This window comes from Cyprinus carpio, unplaced genomic scaffold (assembly GCF_018340385.1).
Source record: "Cyprinus carpio isolate SPL01 unplaced genomic scaffold, ASM1834038v1 S000006728, whole genome shotgun sequence".
NCBI lineage: Eukaryota > Metazoa > Chordata > Actinopteri > Cypriniformes > Cyprinidae > Cyprinus > Cyprinus carpio.
Genome location: NW_024879331.1, coordinates 446,254 through 468,089, shown reverse-complemented (window position 1 = coordinate 468,089; position 21,836 = coordinate 446,254). Strand labels below are relative to the sequence as shown.

At 38.5% G+C, this 21,836-nt stretch overlaps 2 protein-coding genes across 2 annotated transcripts; one reads left to right on the top strand and one right to left on the bottom strand.

The window, feature by feature from the left end:
* The first annotated feature begins 204 nt into the window (after positions 1 to 204).
* LOC109089248 (ectonucleoside triphosphate diphosphohydrolase 5-like) lies at positions 205 to 8,599 on the top strand. The gene is made up of 13 exons (XM_042755602.1): positions 205 to 710; positions 1,489 to 1,568; positions 2,026 to 2,169; positions 2,637 to 2,712; positions 3,249 to 3,284; positions 3,422 to 3,510; positions 3,607 to 3,686; positions 3,782 to 3,843; positions 3,929 to 4,030; positions 4,988 to 5,131; positions 5,234 to 5,290; positions 6,575 to 6,690; positions 6,925 to 8,599. Exons 1-13 carry the CDS (start codon positions 428 to 430, stop codon positions 7,006 to 7,008), a joined length of 1,353 nt encoding a protein of 450 aa, XP_042611536.1. The 5' UTR covers positions 205 to 427; the 3' UTR covers positions 7,009 to 8,599.
* Positions 8,600 to 10,974: 2,375 nt separating this feature from the next.
* LOC109089247 (ubiquinone biosynthesis monooxygenase COQ6, mitochondrial-like) lies at positions 10,975 to 21,498 on the bottom strand. Its single transcript, XM_042755590.1, is given in 13 exon segments — positions 10,975 to 11,102; positions 11,827 to 11,993; positions 13,195 to 13,310; positions 13,512 to 13,714; positions 15,243 to 15,350; positions 15,510 to 15,572; positions 15,724 to 15,831; positions 15,940 to 16,070; positions 17,328 to 17,349; positions 17,351 to 17,455; positions 19,099 to 19,157; positions 20,393 to 20,527; positions 20,939 to 21,498. Coding segments are annotated over 13 exon segments (1,446 nt in total). The 5' UTR covers positions 21,138 to 21,498; the 3' UTR covers positions 10,975 to 11,072.
* Between the last annotated feature and the right edge of the window lie 338 nt (positions 21,499 to 21,836).

Genomic DNA, 21,836 nt, shown 5'->3' with positions numbered 1-21,836 from the left:
TAATTGATGAGGAAGAAACAGCACTCTTTAGCAGGTATTTCATGTCCAGTTTTATAAGGGGAGGGGATGGTGGAGGATGGATTTCAGAAGGCTTGCGATGACGAGGCTCAGGATTGGTGGATGCTGTTGTTTGGCATGGCCCCCTGCCAAGCACTTATGTCTTTATATACTGTAAACAGATGACCGACCAGTCCCGAGTGTGTCTCTGTGTTCAACCTCTCCTTCTGGCTCTCTCCATCTTCTCTTTCTTTTCTTCTTCATCTTTTCTGTAGACCTTTGCTGCATCTGTACACCCTCAAGGCTTTCAACAAGACCGGGCAAAAACAGCAAACACATTCTCCTCCATAAAAATTCTTGAGTCACTTTTTCAAGAAACCGCCGGTCAAGCCTTCAGCTGTTTGCAGTATCGGCGTGGGAGAAAGAAACCATGTCTCAGCAGATGTTGCTCTTGATGGTGGTGTCCATGTGGCTTTTTGCCGGGTACTTCCTGGCAGAGGCAACATATTCCAACCAACATATGCACAACCGCTACCGTGCATTTAATCACCATGCCAACATGGACAATCAGCTTCCTCCAGAGGTACCTGTGTTGATGGAAGCAGTGGCCCCTCGTCCAGTCAACTTCAGTCGCACCTTTTATGGGATCATGTTTGATGCTGGCAGCACTGGCACCCGTATCCATATTTACAAGTTCATTCAAAAAGACCCAGGTAAGTCTTTCCATGTCCTTTCTCCATATTCCTTTTTTTTTTTCACACTAAATTAGCTCTGCAGTTCCCCAGATAACTTACTTGCTCCTCTTGAAGCTAGAATTTAAATATTTTCCTCTCCAGATGTGTTGCTCTGATGATCCTGACTCACATCCATGCTTCAGTGTAGCTTACACCATGAACTCAGAATGATCTTGAAGAGTCCCGCCTTTCAGACTCTGTGAACGGCTACCCTCTCCATCTCTCTCTCTCTCCCTCTCTCTCGAAATTGCTTTTTCACTGCATCCCTCTCAGGAGCCTGTGGGTCATAGCACGTCTGCTTACTGTGTCTGTGTTTGCCGTGGTTCATTCGCGTCATGGTGTGAAGGCAAACAGAAACATAGGGATGGGAAGAGGAAAGAGGGATGGAGAAAGTTGGGTAATAAGCAGCTGCAGTTTCATTTAATAAATTGCAACCCTGAGCAAAATGTTAAAGACTATGGGTTTAAGCTGATAATGCAAAAATCGGTTCCACAAAATACCCATCAAATGGAGACATGGCATCACTCCTGATGAGGTAAACTCTGATCCTTGAGAAACTCTTAATTTGCCTGTCTGGAAAAATCTTGGTGGTCACCATTTGTGGTAAACATACAATAACCAAATGTTTCTGTTCATGCACAATAACCTTAGGAGATGTAGTTGAGTTGCCCACAGTCCATTGCTAATGTGCACCTTCTAATAGCAGTTGTCTTCAATTGTCCCCTGTGACATTTCTGTCTGTCTCTGTGTCCCACAGTTGAGCTTCCAGTGCTTGACAGTGAGATGTACAATGCTGTGAAGCCTGGACTGTCAGCGTATGCGGATATGCCCGAAGTGGTAAGCCACTAACTTTCTTTTAACAACATCAGGGAACATGTTATTTCTATTATGTTCTAACGGCTTTGACTTTTTCCAGTCTCATCTGTGCAGTGCATTTTTTTTTACATTTCCACTGAAGACAACATCAAAAACACCAGAAATTCTGTATTCAGCAGTATGGAATTTGAATTATTGACTATGCAATTATTCTTTAGTTTGTGACATTTGCAGATATTCTAGTAAAAACAATTTGCTTTATTGCAGTATTCTACTGGTGTGTTATGTTCCTGTCCCAAACTATGTAACCACAAGCCAAGCACATTGAAACACTGAATAATTATTTTCACTATTGAAACACCTTTATGCTGATAGACAAAAAAGTTGTCAAATTACCTGATTATAGATCATGTTATTTAGCTCACTTTGAGGAATTGTGGAATATTTGCAATAAAATGTACTTTTTTTCATTTTCTAGGGTGGAGAAACCATTCGGCAGCTGTTGAAGGTCGCGAAAAAGACTATTCCCAAAGAGCAATGGATACAGACACCTGTGGTTCTGAAAGCCACTGCCGGCTTGCGCCTGCTGCCTCAAGAAAAAGCCAAAGCCCTTTTAAATGAGGTAAGGCTTTCTTTTCTTCACAGACAGTTTGGTAGAGAGACCAACCATCCCAAAGGGATACAAACCACGTTGTGTACGAGAGAAAGAAAGAAAGAAAGACAGGAAAAGTAAGAGAGAAGAGAAACCAATACTGTGCAAAAGCAGCTGTCCTGAGGCTGTCTGGAGTTGAAGGGACCCAAATGCCTTTTGAATTATCGTATTCAACGGCACCACACCAGCCACACTTGTGGTTTCTAGCTTGCCCAGTTTCAGACAAATTTGCCCAAGATTGATTCAGTGAACTTCCCGTCGACTCCAGATAAAAAGAGCCGGCTTGAAATTTTATGTTGTAACAACCAAATGGTTTCTTTCTTTTTTATAGTGTACATTACAGAGGAACACATGAGTCATGAACTCTTAGATTTCTTTACATTGTAGAGCTGAAATTTCACACAAGAATTAATACATGTAATTCCTTTTGTCCATAGGTCAAAGAAATTTTTGATGACTCTCCTTTCTTTGTGCCAGAAAACAGTGTCACCATCATGAATGGCACCAATGAAGGTACTATAACCTTTCTCTGTTTAACATATCTAAGCTGAAGCACAAATGTAAATTAAACTCATAATGTAATGCACAGACTTTGAAACATCCTTTTTACACCAGCTTTCCTGTGTCTGTCCTGTGATAGTAACCTGAGTGTTTAATATAGCTGTCTGGATTAAACCTTGTCTGGAAGCCTCCTACGCTCAATATAAAATAATCCTCCACATTTTTTAATTTAAGTTGACATTCGGTTTTATGCAAACTCAGACATTCATGTGCTTGTCCTGTGGTTTTATGAGGTGTGACTAATTTCCCATCTCAGACAGATTAATTACCTGGGCTGGTCCTTGATGGCCCCATTATAAGATGTATACTTTCTATGGAGACATTGGCCTACATCTTAATGCAGTACTATTGAATATAGCAAAACCACTTGTTAGAGTTAAAATGTTCAGATGTCAAATAATGTCTCAATAGTGATTGGTGTTTACCATGTTATTTAGAGTTGAGACCCAAATTCTGCATCTCAACTGCATGGATTCTTTCTCTTACAGGGGTCTTGGCATGGGTTACAGTAAACTTCCTCACAGGTACAGTCATTATTTGAGTTTTTAAAGTATTTGGTTTAACCTAAGAGTAGGCCATGACCATCTAATATATTTTTACATGCTTTTCATGGATTTGAATAACTGATATTAAACAAGTTTATTATACTTTTGCACTGCAGGTCATCTGTATACTAAAACAAGAAAAACTGTTGGGATCCTGGATTTGGGTGGGGGTTCAACTCAGATTACTTTCCTTCCTAGGTTAAAGGTATAATGATTAGACAAATCCACAGTTGACATATACTTGCTAGAATTTTTCTGAAGTTTTTTTTTTACATTGACACTGTTCTCTTCTCTTTCACAGAAAACTGTGCTGACTGCTCCTGCAGACTATATTGCCAAAATCAATATGTTCAACAGCACTTTTAAGCTGTATACTCACAGGTCAGATAAATCGACAATACAACTCCTTTCCAGACAAAGACCAACAATATGTCATCAGTGGAAAAAAATAATTTTTATTCTTTTCCCATTTGCAGTTATCTTGGAAATGGACTAATTGCTGCACGACTGGCAACTCTTGGCGCTCTTGGTGCTGATGGTAATTACTAATAAAATGTTTTAATATCTTCTAACTTTATTTTATAATGGATGATTATTAATTTCTCACAATGTTCGACCTTCAGGTCTTGATTGGAAAGTTTTCAGAAGTTCTTGTTTACCCAAAAAATTCAGAGAAGACTGGAGTTTCGGTGGACTCACCTACAAAGTCAGTGGAATCCCAGATGGTGAGTGACCACAGACTCAGAATCGAACAGAGACTACTTTTCACAATTCAGTCGATTCTCAATGGATAAAATATAGTTACTACATTTTTGTTTTGTTTCATATACTGTTTCATGCAAAAATGTCTTGACTTCAAGCTTCCATTTATATTCAGAATAAAACTGACTAAAAAATATTTGATTTTGCTTCAGTTAACTTCTCAGGGTCTGTCTATTTTTGGCTCCATAGAAATACTAACATAATAAACATTGTATTTAAACAGAGAGAAAAAAAAGTCAGTTTACTCAGTTCACTCATCAAATTATTCAACAACTCTGTAACCACAGACATGTAAGAAAAAAAAAAATCACATGCTTGGCATTTAGCCTAGGCTTTTCTCCCTTCAGCAATGTTGTGGTGCAGAATCACCAGCTATGATGGGCCTTGTTAAGCGGTCCATATGGTTTACAACTGGTTGACCTGACCAGCCAGTTAGCTCCAGGTCATATGAAAGCTGCCTATTTGGTGCTTCCTAGTGAGGAAACCTCTCCCTGAAGAGTTTGTGGCAAACCCTTAAACTCACCTAATTATGTTGTAAGGAGGCACTCTCCTTGAAATGCACACTTTCTATTAAAGAGACCACAGATATCAAGTGTTAAGGTTAGATTATTCTCTACCTCAAAACCATGGACCGCCCCAGAAGTCTTAATGTCTGTTTATACATAGATTCTGGGTGTCCAACTTGAGTTTACATGGTACTGGGTATATATGGGACCAACACTGCTGAGCAAATATATCCCAGCAGAGCATAAAATACAAACTTGGTTGCTTCACATGTCTGTCAGACTGACTGCTTCTGTCTAAACAGGAATTTCTTTAAAGTGGACCACAAGACTTTATACTGATGAAATTACTGAAAAAAAAAAAAAAAAAACTTAAAATAGATATATATAACATTTCATCTGGCCCTTTATTTCCAGGTTTTGCAGGGTATAAGTTGTGCTACCAAGAGATAATGCAGGTGGTGAAAGGGATTGTGCATCAGCCCTTTGAAGTCAAGGGAAGCAGCATCTTCTATGCCTTCTCCTATTACTATGACAGAGCTGTGGAGTCTGGTCTCATTGGTAAGACTAAATTAGGGAGGGGGGGGCAGTGCTACGGAATGTCTACAAATGATTCATCATTAAAAGTTATGCTAACCAAACTGTATTGTCTCAATCTTTTAGATGGATCCCGTGGTGGTACTGTGGAAGTCAGGGATTTTAAAAAGAGAGCCAAAGAAGGTAAGACTTTGGACATTCTCCCATTCTCCAAAGAACACTCAGGTCAAAGTCCTGCTGCACACATTGCACTTACATTAACCCTCAATGCTTAATTGCATTTGAGGCTCTCGACAATCACACTGGCTTCACAAAATGATAGCTCTGCCACCACATAAACATTGGTTGCACGTCTCCCACACAAATACTTCTGCTTGTGTGTGTTCACCTTTTTTGTACCTCTCTGAGCCGCTATCTCAGCTTTTCCATGCCCTTAAAGGATTATGTTAGGAATTCTTGTACAGAATGTGATGCATATGTCAGTTTAGGGCCTGAAACTGATTCATGGAATGTGGCTCACTTGGTAGATTGTGTCCAACAGTAAATGTCCGCAGAGATGTTTTATCGCTAGGGGGAATGAGTTGGCATCTTATGTAAGACTATTATTTGTACGCTGACACTGTCGCATGGTCTCGATGAAGCACAATTGGCACATTGGTTATCCCAGTGGCAGCAGCCCTGTGGATACCCCCCTCTTCCCTGACCATGAGACAACACCTAATGCCCAATATCTAACTGGAGGCAGGCAGGACTTAATGTCCCACCCTTTGTGGGAACACTCGGTATCCCTTGTGATTTGGAGCACAGTAAGCACTTGTGTACGAAATTATTCATTCCCACCTTCCTCCTCATCCCAAACTTTCACAAATCACGTTGTCAGCCGGAGGAAAAACAAAACATTGGGAAGACCTGTTTCACAAAGACGTGCCAGACAGTTGTAGCAAACACAGTACTGGTGCCTCAATGTCTTACCTAATTTTCCCCAGACTCTGACACACCGCAGCATGACAATCAACAGTCTGGGACTCACTGTACAGTACACTAGGCTTATCATTTCTTGTGCAACATAGGAATCTTTTAGTGTTTTAATTTTGTCTTGGATTTTTTATTATCCAATTCTGTACGCAAGAGTTACAAAATATTTACATTTTCTGAAGAAACAGTGACTGGTGCTTGCCCATGCAAAACTCATCGCCATGAGCATTGCAAAACTTTACAAAGTAGTTCTTAGTGCTAGGGTGTTCTGGGTGGTTGCTACTCTAGGTAGTTTCCACCACTTTCCTCAACAAGCAACCTAGTTTGAGGTATAACTCATGTCTGTAGCACAGACTATGTGGGATCAGAAATGCGTCAAGGTTTAATACTAAGGCTAAAGGGTTTGTTCAAATCACTTTAAGTATGAGCAATAGTAACAACTTCCCTTTGCAAGCACACCTAATTATTGTTCTTTTCTTTTTCTTAAACAAGTGTGCAACAAGATGACTAAATACCGTCCAATCAGCCCCTTTTTGTGCATGGACATGACCTATATCACATGCCTGTTGAAAGAGGGATTCGGGTTCAAGGACAGCACTGTTCTGAAGGTGAGTGAGAAAATATTAAAATATCATAATTTAAAAATGTGAAACTGAAAATTTATAGGAAAGACACTATTTGGATGATCTAAAATTGGTCTCAAAACTGTCTACTAGCTCAGTGTTTGTACATATTTGAGCATAATGAATTAAATTGCCAAAAGCCTATGGTAACGTTCCTTGGCAGACGAAGTAACACAAATTAAGCAGCATAATGGATCAATGATCTTCTTCTTTTAACAGCTTACTAAAAAGGTGAATAATGTGGAGACAAGCTGGGCACTCGGCGCTATCTTCGATCATTTCCACAATCTCAACATTCATTAAAGCCAGCAGTCTTGCAATGGACACCAGCATGAGGGGGAGCACAGGAGTCAAGCAGGGGCAAAACTCACCTGATCAAGTAGCCCCTCGTCCTCCTCCATAACTCTTAAGTGAGTTAAGACCGGCCCTGCACTGCAGCCCTGTATCACAACGCCTTTCCCCCTCACCAGCTTAACACTTACAGAACTGTTCACAAAGAAATCACTATATTTTTGTAAAGATGGCCAGGCCAGCCTGCAATTTCTACTGTATGTTTAAATTTTTTCAGTTGTCGTCTCACCTGAGACACTGTCTGTCTGTCTGTCTGTCTGTCTGTCTAACTTGGCAGTTTTCAAAGTTTCAGTGTTTAACTCACCCATTTAAAGCTCTTGATTCTTGTTGTTGTGCAGGATATTGTGCAGTGGGACACATGTAAAAACATTGTGTTTATTATTGAAGCTTCTGTAGCCTTTTCTGCAGTAATCTGTTAGTGGTAGTGCTTGCACAGTAGTGTAGTGCTGTTATAGGCAAATTATAATTAAGTTTCCATTTAGTGTCCCTATCTAGCACTTAACACTTTAACGTAGCTGGTTCAGGTACAGCCATCTGTTTTGGAAAGTTGTTTGGGATCAGCAGCTTAACCTGAGGTTGATTGGGCAGGTAGGGATAAGGACAAATCATACATGTACAGTCACTTTACTTTGGGTACATGAGTGCTGTTATACATATTAATGAATAATTCAAGTATTTATGCTTATCTGTTTGTATATTAAGAAAGTTAGCATAGCAGAGTTGGAGAGCTGAGTTGGAAAATTTTCAGAAGCATATCACATTTGGTGAAATTCTATAGCATTTTTTTTTTTTTTTAGCCAAGGTCTAACCAGCCATGGCTTTTAACACTGAATGGCATGCAGTTAAATACACTTGCACTGCAGCCATTATCAAATTATAAAAAGTATATAAATGCTTACATGGCTAAATCCTATATACTTTGATAAAATATAACTCAAATGACTAGTGGTCAGAAGTTATTAAAGTAGACATTATGTGTTACTGTATTCTATTCAAATGGAGTTATTTTTATACCAACAAACAGAGTTTAGAGTACTCTGGACCTCACTTATATCTTTAAACTTGGGTTGGTTATTGTGGATGGCTGTAAGTCATTTTAGGGGGTCATTGTGTACAACAGTGTTGAAACGTTACTGCTTTATGTATGCAGAGATGCTCAGGTGTAATTGGGCACAACTTTGTTAGATTTTGTGACAGGTGCATACTGCTGACCGACTTGGCAGTATCATGTTAAGTGCGTTTTGTGAATTATTGTACAAATATTTATTACATGAATACTTGCTAAATATGCAGTGTGCCATTGTTGCACCTCTTAATCCATCTGCTTCTTTAAAGCCGCTACAGTAGGCTATAGCTTTTTATGTATTACTATGTTTGTATATACACATCAGTAATGTACTTGTTTACCAGTTGTCATAATTCAATGGCATGAAATTATCAGTTATTCTTGACAGCAAATGCTATAAATATGCTTTCTAATTCAATGTTGTGTATGACGTGATATTGTACATGAAAGAAAATATAATAAAAATCTGTTGAATTGCTTAACTAATGGGATTTTAAAGATAAAATACATTTAGCCTACAAACTTCTCTTGATCCATCAAGCAGATAAACCTAACTTGAGGTATTCTTGAAAGTTAGATATTTATTTTGCTCTGAAAGAGTGTTAGAATAATGTTGACATATTTGCAATAATAGTAGAATAACTAAAACTTGATGTTCGTGTGTTTCAGAAACTAGGCCTGACACGAAATACATAAACATAAGACAATTAATGGTTGCTTACCTCAGAATGAAATGAATCGCTGTTCTACTGTCAAGTCCCATCCATGATCTACACTGGGCTTTTTAAATTCGCGCCAAATATGAAAATAACTGCATGCCAATAATCGCGGGTTTGAATTCTCGCGAGATAAAAGGTAAGATAATTTGGTTAAACGGCGAACTGAAACGTGGACTTTATTCGTCTTTATTAGAAGATTATGACTTAGGTCATTGGAATTCTATTCAAAAGGTAAATTCATACGAGATACATTTTGCAACACTTACAAATACTTTATGCCCAATGCAGTTCAATTGTACACCTTTGCCTTATACTGGCAGTAGCTCGGTGAAAGCAAACTTTAGGAGACATTTTTGCTTTTAAAACTTGGGAGGGAAAAAAAGCATACCATCAGATAATACAATTCCAGCATAATTACAGGTGCTGGTCATATAATTAGAATATCATCAAAAAGTTGATTTATTTCACCAATTCCATTCAAAAAGTGAAACTTGTATATTATATTCATTCATTACACACAGACTGATATATTTCAAATGTTTATTTCTTTTAATTTTGATGATTATAACTGACAACTAAGGAAAATCCCAAATTCAGTATCTCAAAAAATTTGAATATTGTGAAAAGGTTCAATATTGAAGACACCTGGTGCCACACTCTAATCAGCTAATTAACTCAAAACGCCTGCAAATAACTTTAAATGGTCGCTCCGTATAGTTCTGTAGGCTACACACAATCATGGGGAAGACTGCTGACTTGACAGTTGTCCAAAAGACGACCATTAACACCTTGGACAAGGAGGGTAAGACACAAAAGGTCATTGCAAAAGAGGCTGGCTGTTCACAGAGCTCTGTGTCCAAGCACATTAATAGAGAGGCGAAGAGAAGGAAAAAATGTGATAGAAAAAAGTCTACAAGCAATAGGGATAACCACACCCTGGAGAGGATTGTGAAACAAAACCCATTCAAAAATGTGGGGGAAATTCACAAAGAGTAGACTGCAGCTGGAGTCAAGAACCACTACCCACAGACGTATTCAAGACATGGGTTTCAGCTGTCGTATTCCTTGTGTCAAGCCACTCTTGAACAACAGACAGCGTCAGAAGTGTCTCGCTTCAAAAAGGAGTGGACTGTTGCTGAGTGGTCCAAAGTCAGAGTCTGGAGGAGAAGTAAATTTTGAATTTCCTTTGGAAATCAGGGTCCCAGAGTCTGGAGGAAGAGAGGAGAGGCACACAGTCCACATTTCTTGAGGTCCAGTGTAAAGTTTCCACAGTCAGTGATTGTTTTTGGGTGCCATGTCATCTGCTGGTGTTTGTCCACTGTGTTTTCTGAGGTCCAAGGTCAACACAGCCGTATATCAGGAAGTTTTAGAGCACGCTTCCTGCTGCTGACCAACTTTATGGAGATGCAGATTTCATTTTCCAACAGGACTTGGCACCTGCACACAGTGCCAAAGCTACCAGTACCTGGTTTAAGGACCATGTTATCCCTGTTATTAATTGGCCAGCAAACTCGCCTGACCTTAACCCCATAGATTTTCTATGGGGTATTGTGAAGAGGAAGATGCGATATGCCAGACCCAACAATGCAGAAGAGCTGAAGGCCACTATCAGAGCAACCTGGGCTCTCATAACACCTGATCAGTGCCACAGACTGATCGACTCCAGGCAAAAGGAGCCCCAACTAAGCATTGAGTGCTGTACATGCTCATACTTTTCAGTTGGCCAAGATTTCTAAAAATCCTTTCTTTGTATTAGTCTTAAGTAATATTCAAATTTTCTGAGATTTGGGTTTTTCTTAGTTGACAGTTATTATCATCAAAATTAAAAGAAATAAACATTTAAATATATCAGTCTGTGTGTAATGAATGAATATAATATACAAGTTTCACTTTTTTGAATGGAATTAGTGAAATAAATCAACTTTTTGATGATATTCTAATTATATGACCAGCACCTGTATGTGCTTAAAGCTGTGCATCAAGCATCATTTAGTTTTGACATCTGCTCCACAACTTTCAAGAAAATTTCTACAACCAGTCCGTCCCTATACAAAACTGAATAATTTATTTTATATAACATTTTCATATGGGGGATTGGAAAAGATGGCATAAAAATGTTTACCCACACAGACAGAGGAATAAAATATAATTTATTCATTTACACATACATTCCATGAACAAAATCTTCTAACATTAGAGATCCAGCAAACATCCAGTTTGCAGCTAGTGTTTTACTTGCTTGCATAGGCCATGATCTGCTCCTGTGGGTACAAGAAAACAAAATATAACTTCAGGTAAGCAAGGGTTTTATTTTGAGAAATGCACATCTTCCCACTTTTGATCATAAAGGGTGACACAAGTCCTCCTTACATTACATTTGAGGTACATACACAGGCTGTAACATCTATAATAGAAACACCAAATGTGGGAGATATCCCTCAAGGCTTAAAACAAGTTATGGGCCCTTTGGTTGGAATCGCTTAGTAAAGGAATGAAGCCATTTCATAAGAATGGCCTGTAATAAAAGGAGTGTGAAAACACAAGCCAACACCACCATGCACAGCCCTGCAACTCCACCCACACACTTTCGGTAACAGTAAATTTAGGGCTAAACATAACCATAGTAGTAGTTTCTGACCATGTAAATTACAGGCATGGATAAGAGTAGAAAGGCATGTAATCAGAGGACAAGATGGGGGGATGGGGTTAGAGAGGGGAAGAAGTCAGAGGAAGAGTGAAAGGGGCAGCAAAAGTTGGAGAGGTGAAAGAAGACTGAAGCTGGAAGGCGAAAAGAGGCACATATGAAAGAAATGAATGAGTACACGAGCGGATTGCCACAGAGCTGAAGAAAAGAACAAGAACCAAATTAATGGAATACGATGGAGGAATGAAAGATTGTTCAATAATTTCAGAGCAGAAAATGAAAATAAAAATAAAACTGACATTTTGAAGGAATTGTGGGAAGAGTAAGAGATGTGAGCATACTTTAAGTGGAGGCAGTGCGTTGGTAGCCTGCAGGCCGAAGGTCCTCAGTAAAACCACAGGTGCGGCGTTAGTGGAATACAATCTCTTCATGAGGTCAACGGCTGCCATCATAGGAAGATTGTGTCGCTGACGTTCAGTCTCAAACTCCAACAAGTGCTGCATGGCTCCTAGAGTTCAAAGGCTCAACAGTTAAACAGTAAAGCATGTGAAGTACTCTTTTTTTTTTCTTCTTCTTCTTCAAAAGTTGTCCATTTGGTGCTTGTTGTCTGCTCATAATTTACACCTGCAGAAATCTCCACAGCATAAAATTCAGGTGACTCTCCTCCTAAATCAGCTGTTTAAAATCAAATATCTGCAATCTGGATGAATATGGAAAATATCCGTTACTGCTTTTAATTATACATATGTGACCCTGGACCACAAAACCAGTCTTAATTCGCTGGGGTATATTTTTAGCAATAGCCAAAAAAACATTGTATGGGTCAAAATTATTGATTTTTCTTTTATGCCAAAAATCATTAGGATATTAAGTAAAGTTCATGTTCCATTAAGATATTTTGTAAATTTCCTACCGTAAATATATCAAAACTTAATTTGGAATTAGCAATATGCTTTGCTAAGAACTTCCTCTGGACAACTTTAAAGGCGATTTTCTCAGTATTTATTTATTTATTTAATTTTTTTTTTTGCTTACTCAGATTCCAGATTTTCAGCCAAATATTGTCCTATCCTAACTATCCATACAAAGGAAATCAATAGAAAGCTTATTTATTCAGCTTTCAGATGATGTGTAAATCCCAATTTAAAAAAAAAAAATAAAAATGTACCCATATGGCTAGTTTTTGTGATTCAGGGTCACATATATGAATTTCTAAGAAACTGATGTCAACAATTCCAATAACATGATTTCCATTTGTGGCTGCAAAAAAAAAATTATGAGCAGTTCTTGGCAGGAGTGAGAAGTAAAAACACTGTATACTGGTCCAGGACAACCAGTTCTTTTCCACTAAAGATCACCCTCAATATAAGGAAATGGAAAGAGCTTATAAAAAACCACAGATAGCTCCACTGGGCTCTTCTGAACCAAAAGTATGCTACTTCAGGTATGAATTACTCTATGATGTGAATATACAGCAGAAATTTCCAATCCAAACATTTCTTGTCATGTTTCTTCAACGAGAGGCAGTTCTTCACAATATAGCTTAAAGTGTCTGAGTTTCTTATTAGATAAGCTCATTACATGACTTCATGTAATGCTTATTAAATGAAATATTTGATGTATATATTTGAAAACTGCCCTACAAGTACAAATCCAGTGAACACATACAGTACATTCGGCTTTACTGCTGCTGATGCTGAAACACTTACCAAGGTCTTTTCCATTAAATGCTGCTTGGCTGAGAACTTTTGTGAGATAGGCCACATCGCCAAAGCCTAGATTGGCACCTTGGCCTGCTAAAGGATGGACTCTGTGTGCAGCATCTCTGAAATTAGAAAGATCAGAAAATATAGAGAGGAAACCTTGAGTCAGGAGCCATATTTAGCTTGACCGGTCAAACCTAATATTGAGATATTTCTCCTTTGTATATACATGTGATTCTAGTCTTGTGGAAAACACTCTTAAATTCTTAACAACTAATACTCAACACCAAAAATCATTTCATGCATTAACTTTGCAAACATACCCAATGATGGCCACTCTGTGGCGGATGTATTCTGTGGCATGGCCCATACCTAGTGGGAACATGACCCGGCTCTTTGGGCCAATACCTGCAACACTAGGTGGAAGCTGACGTGCAGAGCCGCTGTCAGGCATTAGGACAGAAAGAGCCGTCCGGAACAGAGAGCCGGCAGTCTCCACCAACTCAGAATGGTTCTCATTACTCCACTGAAGAGAGTGAAACAGAGAAGTGAACAACAGTGGAAAAAGCACCAGAAGAATGAGGTGTGCAAGCATCTTTATTTCTTTTTAGAGTTAAGCTTAAACTTGATGGAAGATGAGTGGAGAGAAGTGAAGAGCCAGATAAAAAACAATCACTGACTACTGCTAATGTCATTCCAAATCCACTCGATTTTCTTTCTTTTATGTAATAAGTAAAAGAATGAAATGAATGATTCTCAGTTCATTTTTTGATTTTTATTATTTTCTGTCCAACTGAAATCTCAAGTTCTCTCATCATTTGACAGGCTGCAGTAAAAGGCAGAAAAAAGGTGTTTTCTACTGTTCACTTTCTGGCTTAAAAATGATACAAAATCTTTAATGGAACCAGAAATCAATCTGGAACCAAAATGCAGTGCAGAGGGGAAGCTTTCCACATGATTAACTAAAATTCTTATAGAACAGTCTGTTCCGATAAACCTATCATATGACTTCAAAGCAGTGTGTTTTTAACTTGACCGAATTGATAAAAAAATAAAAATAAAATAAAACATACAAATTTAGATCTATATTCTATTTTTTCTCCTGCAATAGCATTCAGGTTCTTGAATTTTCTGGAATCACAAATTAATTGAAGTTGATTAATATCAACACTAGTAGTTTCTATTAATATAAATGTTGGAAAACAACCACAAAAACAAAAATACCAGAGGTAATATCTTATACTGGGGGTCTTTGAAAATTGTGTAGTCAAAAAGGCTGAGAACCACTGCTTTAGAGGACTTGGAATAGAGCACGGCATGGACTCATTCAAATGACAATTTTATAGTGCTTTTTTGTTCCTTTTTGGATCATGACAGTCCCTGGTCACTGCTGCTTTTTATTGCATGGGAAAAAACTGCATAAACATCCTTCAGTGGAACACCACAATTTTGAATAAATAAAAGTCATATGGGTTTAGAACGATATAAAAGCAAGTAAATAATAACATGATTTTTATTAAAGCTTTCTTTATCTTGAGATCTAGAGGTAAGCTATACCTTCTTCCTTTTGTGCACTCAAAACACTAAAGTCTTAAAAGACAGGTATTTCAGCAGAGATGCAAAAAGCATGCCTAATTAAAGTAAAATGCTGAGCAGGCCACAAATTTGTGTTTGGTCTGTAGAAAAAACATTCCGTGGAGTAATGACCAACACTGGCAAACCTTAATTAGCAAACCAGTTTTGATGGCAAGCATGACTCAGATGCAAAGGCCTATGACCAGTAAGGCCAGTAAAAATAGCCAGCTTGGGAAAAAGGGAGTTTCTTTGACGGAAAAACAAACAAGAAGAAAAAAGGGTGTGAGGGTCAGTATGAGGGCATTCAGCCAAAACGAAGAGAATACAGAGCACAGATATGACATTTCAATCAAAAACAACTTCTTTATTATGTTATTCTACAGTACATACCAAAATATGGCAAAAAATATCGTAATAGCACAGTGTTCAGTTTAGGGAGGTGGACCATAAGTGTGGCAACGGTGTCAGTGTTTACTCACAAATGCAGAGTTAATGGCATCCACAAAGCTCTCTTCATCCAGCTGTAGAAGTTCTTCAGCATGCTGATGACTGGTGGACCAGACCAGCGAGCTCTCCGTGTCTGACAACTGCACAGCAGACACATACACCACGTCTTGGCTTGAGTACCATTACAAACACATGTATTTTCCATTTGACCACTAAGTGATATCACAAAAAGCCAATGAAACAAATCAAGTACAACTGAGATCATTTACAAGTAAAATAATCTCTTAAGGTCAGCTCACAGGAAGCATTGCAATGGGTCCGGTTGGTAGGAACCTCTGCCAGGCTACGTTATTTTCTGTGGGCTGAGAAACAATATTGCAAGGTTAATACATTCAGTGCAACCATATTTTCTCTATAATGAAACGTATGTGAGCAACTTACAGAATTCAATAAGTTGTGAAAAACACACAAGAAGCAATATGATTTGAACTTGAAACTGGAGGATCATCATACCTCAGACAAATGCAGAACAGCGACGACCGCTGACTGATCGTAATTCCATTTGACTGTGGGGATGCCAGCCTCTCTCCGCACCATTGAGTTCGGTCCATCAGCACCAATCTGAAAGAGCCAAACACACCTACCTTAAGAAATGGAGGTTTTGTTTATGTAGCTGTGTACTCTTCTGTTTGTAGTACCCAAAGGAAACACTGGATACATTCTACATACCAACAGCTTGGTGTGGAGAGTCTTTCCATTAGCTAGAGTCACCTGAACCCAAGGGATGGACTCAGAGACATGGTAAGGACGGGGCCAAGTGTACTTCACCACTTTTGTTCGGTACTGCACTTTAACATGATCTGGTTTAGACATGAATGAATGAATGATAATCACGCCAAAATATCATTACACATTAAAATGCAACAAAAAGAGCATTAGTCCAAATCTTGTTCAGTTCCAATTGAGAAACGGGAAAAAATCCAAACAAACAGGGTTTGGCTGTGACAAAGTCAAAAATTAAGGATCATCAAACCACCTCATAAAATACAAAGTTGTTTTCCTTTCTCTGGTTGAGGCCCGCTAGCATTAACAATTGTCTTAACGGTGTTGGCAAGTCACCCATGGCTGACTTTTTTTAATGGTGTTTATTTACAAGCAAACCATGCAATACATAAGACCAGCTGCCAATATCCTGGACACAACACAGAACATAAGTAAAGGAAGCAGAAAATCCACTTTTCTAAGAATCACTGGTGGTCTAGGCACATAAAAAGATCCGGAATTACGCCTACTCTTCGAACCATTCTGTCCACAAAACTGAACACTAGTTCTTGCGCACGGATGAGAAATATTGGCAGATGCATATACTTTTTGTCTAGTACTTTGTGCTAGAAATAGCAGACTGTTAAAAAGCACCAACTCGACACAAACACGTGAACACGCACGTGCTACCGCACATCTGTTAAATGCAAGATGCATTTTAAAAAAGGCCTGTTTTTAAAAATATGCTGTTTTACAGAGCATGGCATGGAAAAGCCAAATGCAGAGCCTTGGAAGAGTTTAGTTAATTACAACAACAAAATGTTACAGTAAAATTCTGTCCGTGCTCAGGCACCCCAAGAGAGCGAGATGCTATGGCTGGAAAGGAAAGTGTTTTTTTAAATGGGTCAATAGACCACTGCACGTGTCCGAACAGGGTGGCAATTCTCGTGGGGCTTTTGACTCCCACCAAAAGTAATGTGCTGGACGATCGAAATAGCAGGAAAAACACGGATGCATCCAAAGTGGAATCTTTTGGGGGGAAAAAAACAGAAGAAGAAAGTTGTTCAAAAGGAGTACGAGTACAAATAAACATTTTGCCAAGACGGGAAGGAACGGCTTGTGGTGACATCATTTGCCAAGCCATCCCTAAAACTAATTAACAGGAAGCCCACTCAGTGCTCGAGACTGCAGGACCATGCTGGGGAACACATTTGACAACATGAAAAAAATCACAGCGAAAGCAACGATTAAGGATATATCATCATGTAATGATCAAAGTTCAGTGTGCGAAGCAATGATTACAAAAACAAACACACAAATCGATCCATAAATCAACATCAAAATGTATCTGTTACCAGAAAGAGTCTGTAGCTGTTTTGGTGAGGGCAGCCACAATGACGTCGTTCTCAACGATGTACGCCATCTCGTCCTGCAGATTCTCCTTATCAAATGTAATCAGGGCATCTGAACAAGCATCCCAAACCTAAAGCGAAGAACCGAATTATTGCTGTGGCTTACAACACTATCCTTATGTGACCACTCGGGTGCTATTTATGGATTTCCAAAAGAGCACGTGCTTCATTGAACTTGAACACATCAAAGCCGTTGGACTGAGTGAAGAGTTCTGCCAGATACTCTAACCAAACATCAGCCACCAACAGCCTTTGAGGTTGCACGGTTGACTTTGTAAATGCACTGGGGTGAGGCAGAAATGTAAAATGCCATTCTTAGTGCCGATTTATGCTTGTATTTATAGTTAAGCTAATAATAAATAACAAATATGCGAACATTACTGTCAAGCTAAGTTTGTTTCATCAAAGTTGCAAGGCAACTTCGTTAATAAAACATGCAGATGGTTTTAAATGCAAAAAGCTCTTGGTGATTGATGCAGCTATATTTTAAAAACCTAAAATGACTTGTAACTAAGGTGACCTTCAAACAATTAAATCCATGAGTAACATGGATTCAGAAGGATTGTTCTATCCTTCTTGTTATACAGCCATGCTAAAACCACTAATAGTAGTGGTTTTGCAATTTTTGATACATGGTTACGTGAAAGATTTAAAACGTGACCAACCTGCAATTATAAGGATTTTACACATAGGAAAAACACAGCCGTTGATAAGTTTTGGAAGTGCTATGTACTTCCAGTCACTGCCAAATTAAAACGTCCCTTGCCAAAATTACCCTTTTGGCATGAGAAAAGGTTCAGACCATTATGGAGGAAAAAATCTAGCTGATAACACTTTAGGGAACCTCCACACTTTTTTTCTGGTTCATGGCACTTCCCAAGCCCACTTTAGTTGCTTTCCTCCAACCACTTGAATTTAATTGGAGGGCAAGAGGGAACCTAGCTCAGTTCCTTTGCAGTTTCATCCTTGTTTGGACATAAATGCACTCACAAACAAAAAGGAAATGTATAATGGGTGAGGTATATCACTATATAAAGTGCACACTGATGACACCCCTTAGTTTTCCCAGAAACCACAGGATTTCATTCTGGCAGTGCAAAAAACACATATTACAGGAGAAACCCCACCACAGCATAGTAAACGAAGGGCCCTTTATCTTGTGATCTCCACACTCTCCACAGCTTTAAACTCCTTTCCCTGCATCTCACATGAATCTTCGTAATTAGTAGACACAGTTGGATTTATGTCATCCTGCTAAAAAAGACTCTAATAGATAAACTGTGGCCGTAAGCAAAACCAAGCTTAACCATGAGGTTCTGCATCTCTAATGTATGTTTTGTATTCGGAGGCTGTGATTCTGTTGCATTAATTTATGGGTGGCTGCTTACAGTGTGATGATGCAAACAAATAAGCAGGAAGAAAAAATAAGCAGGTAAGGTCATAGTAAATAACTGTGTTGGTTGCACATAATGTGTTTTGCTTTAGTGGTTACTTGCTTTTAAATGACGCGAGTTTCTTTTGGTGTGATATTTGATTACTTCATTTACATTTTCACTTGTAAAAAAGTGCCATGGTACTACTACAATGTTTTGATGGACATTCTGTGAAGCACCGGTAATACTGTGGTGCGTAAATATGATTATTTCATTACATAACGGCACCGCATCACACCGCCCAAGTACTCATTGTATTACAGCATACTGGTTTTACTGACCTGCATTTTATTATACGGCTTGCATCGCATATTTGCAATATGGTCCCAAGCACCAAGACCTGTAACACAACAAGACACAATTAAAAAGTTGATCCTTTATGATATCCAACCAGAACAAAAAGCAAACTAAATATAGTAACGGAAAAAGTACACAGCGCAAGACAGAAAGCTACCTACTGACCTACTTCCTGGTGAATCTTTCATATACAAACATTATACTGTAAATAGTTTTAATGACAGGAGTGCAGTTTCAGAGCTTTGAATGGAACAGATGTACTTATCCTCACCACAGACCTTGTGATTGGATTGTGCCTCCACATTACCCAAAGCACTGGTTCTAAATGATGCGCAACATTGCCCATAATGCAAACATGCATTCTGTGGACACAATCAAAAGCATATGTTTCATTCAACATAACAGTGTAGCCTGGCAACACAGGGCAGCTCACTGTCTGTGGCATCACATCTACTACTGTCCAGCTAAAATTGATTGTTTTGTTTGTTTGTTTGTTTTTTTTGGTCAAACCCTTTTCTGTACATCTTCATTTCGGAATTTGTGACAATTTGTGTTTTTTCAGCCAATGTTTTATAGTGTATGAAAAATGAAAGTCATTAAGGACAAAAGTGAACAATTTCGATAAAAACACAATATTTCTGTTACCCAGTGAATTATTACAAACTATTATTTATTATTATAGTAATGATTAATATTTTTAATTGGATTTTATTTTTATTCAGTTTTTACTTTAAGAACTTTTTTTTATTTTTTGTTTTAATTTCTGTTTAGCCTTATTTTATTTAAGTTTTAGTTATTTTAATACTTTATCTTAAACATTTATTTTATTTATATGTTATGGTAACATTTACTAATACATTATTAAAATTAAAGGTTGTATCTATGAATGTTAACGGACTGAATCTAACAATGAACAGTTGTATATTTTTATTAACTAACATTAACAAGGATGAATTAATACTGTAACAAATGTATCGCAAGTTAACGTTAGTTAAAGCCTTAAATATAGATACCTAATTTATTTTATTTCAGCTTTATTTCAAAAGCTTTCAGTTTTGTTAACAACTACAATACAAAGCTATATGGTTTAAATAGACTCTGAAAACAGAACACCATTTATTGGACTAATTCTATGATGTATTTAATGGTGCTCTTTGTCCATTTTTGTAAGAAATGGATGAATGAGTTAATAATTACAATTATTTTTGGATAAACTACCCAAGGAAGATAAAATGAACCACACAGAAAGAACATTACAAAAGCTACACAAGTCCGTACCACTTAGAAGTGTTGCTGAGCCTGGGCTGATGGAGCTGACCCGTGTACTGTAGGTCTCTGGGACCCTGTCCATCTCTTTTTTGTGACCAGCTTCAAGCAGAAGAATCTTCTTCCCTGCCAAATTTGGATCTAGACCTGAATGAAGTACACAGATTAAATGCAGGATGTTTTATTTTCTTTCCAATATCTTCTCCTAATCACCGCGATGTTGTTTCTTATCTCATATTTAGCATATTTTACCAATACATCTAAACGAGAGCTTACTAAAGTTTGCATAGAATCTGTGCGTTGATTGCACACCGCTTATTTTAGCATCCTACGGCATGAAAACGTCACATTGTTGTACAACCGCAATTGCACCCTTCACCTCCAGCTAAAACACTTTCATCAAGCAAAACAGCAACCTCTCTTTTTCCCTGAGAAACAAGGGTAAAGAAAAGTCACGGGAAGGACTTTATTACAACTGGGAAGTGTACTTATGCAGCGTGGGAGAGTGGAGATGAGGGGCGAAAGCAGGCTGGGTGCATGTCAGGGACACTCACTCACCCAACGAGCATGCCATAGCGGTGCCCACCATTCCCCCTCCGGATATTATAACGTCAAAGAGCTGGTTTTCAGAGGTGCTGGACTCCTCATTGCTCTCGGAGGACGCGACTCCTCTGAGCGCTCCGCTGAACGCCCTCAGTGCGACACACCGCCGTCCTGTCCCGAGCACTGCTAGCCTACCAAACTCAAAATTCAACATTAAAAACGAAAAACAGACGTGAGACAACTTGTTACGACTCACAAGGCTTCCAGTGATTATCTAAAACTCTTCGTTATATTTGTCCTGTTATTGACAATAACGGTATTCTATCTATCTTCCAGCCATGTTGTTGCTGTACGAGAAAATACGTAAGAGTTCTGCTTGTTACCCTCCTTCCGGATTTTAAAAGCCACTAAAATCATGGAAATGAACCACGGACATTTCCAAAACATTGAATATGTCTTCACTTTACACGGGAAATGTATGTGGCGTTCAGCGACATTAAATGGCAGTGTAAAAGCTGTCTTTTAAAGTACTTTCACTTCCCCGCTCTTGTTCAGAAGTGTTTGAGATGGAAGCATGTTGCTTTAGCGCCATCTGCCGCCGTGGAGGACACAATCAAGTGCGTTTCGTTTATTTTAAACGTGAACATAGGCGACAGGTAACGTTAACTTATCTGTGTTTTTGCTGCTGCTGTATGTTTGAATGTTTCCTCATAGCGGCCCTGATCACACACGGATCAGATGACAATGGTGAGGAAAATAGCAAATAATGGCGGAAACACGTCTAATATTTTACAGTGTATTTATCGATTTAAACATTGATTAGTCTGCTTTAGTTATTATTTATACAGTTCATTTTGAATCGCTTTTGGCGAAGGCGAACAACAACAACAAAGCGTAACTATGCGCGTTTGGG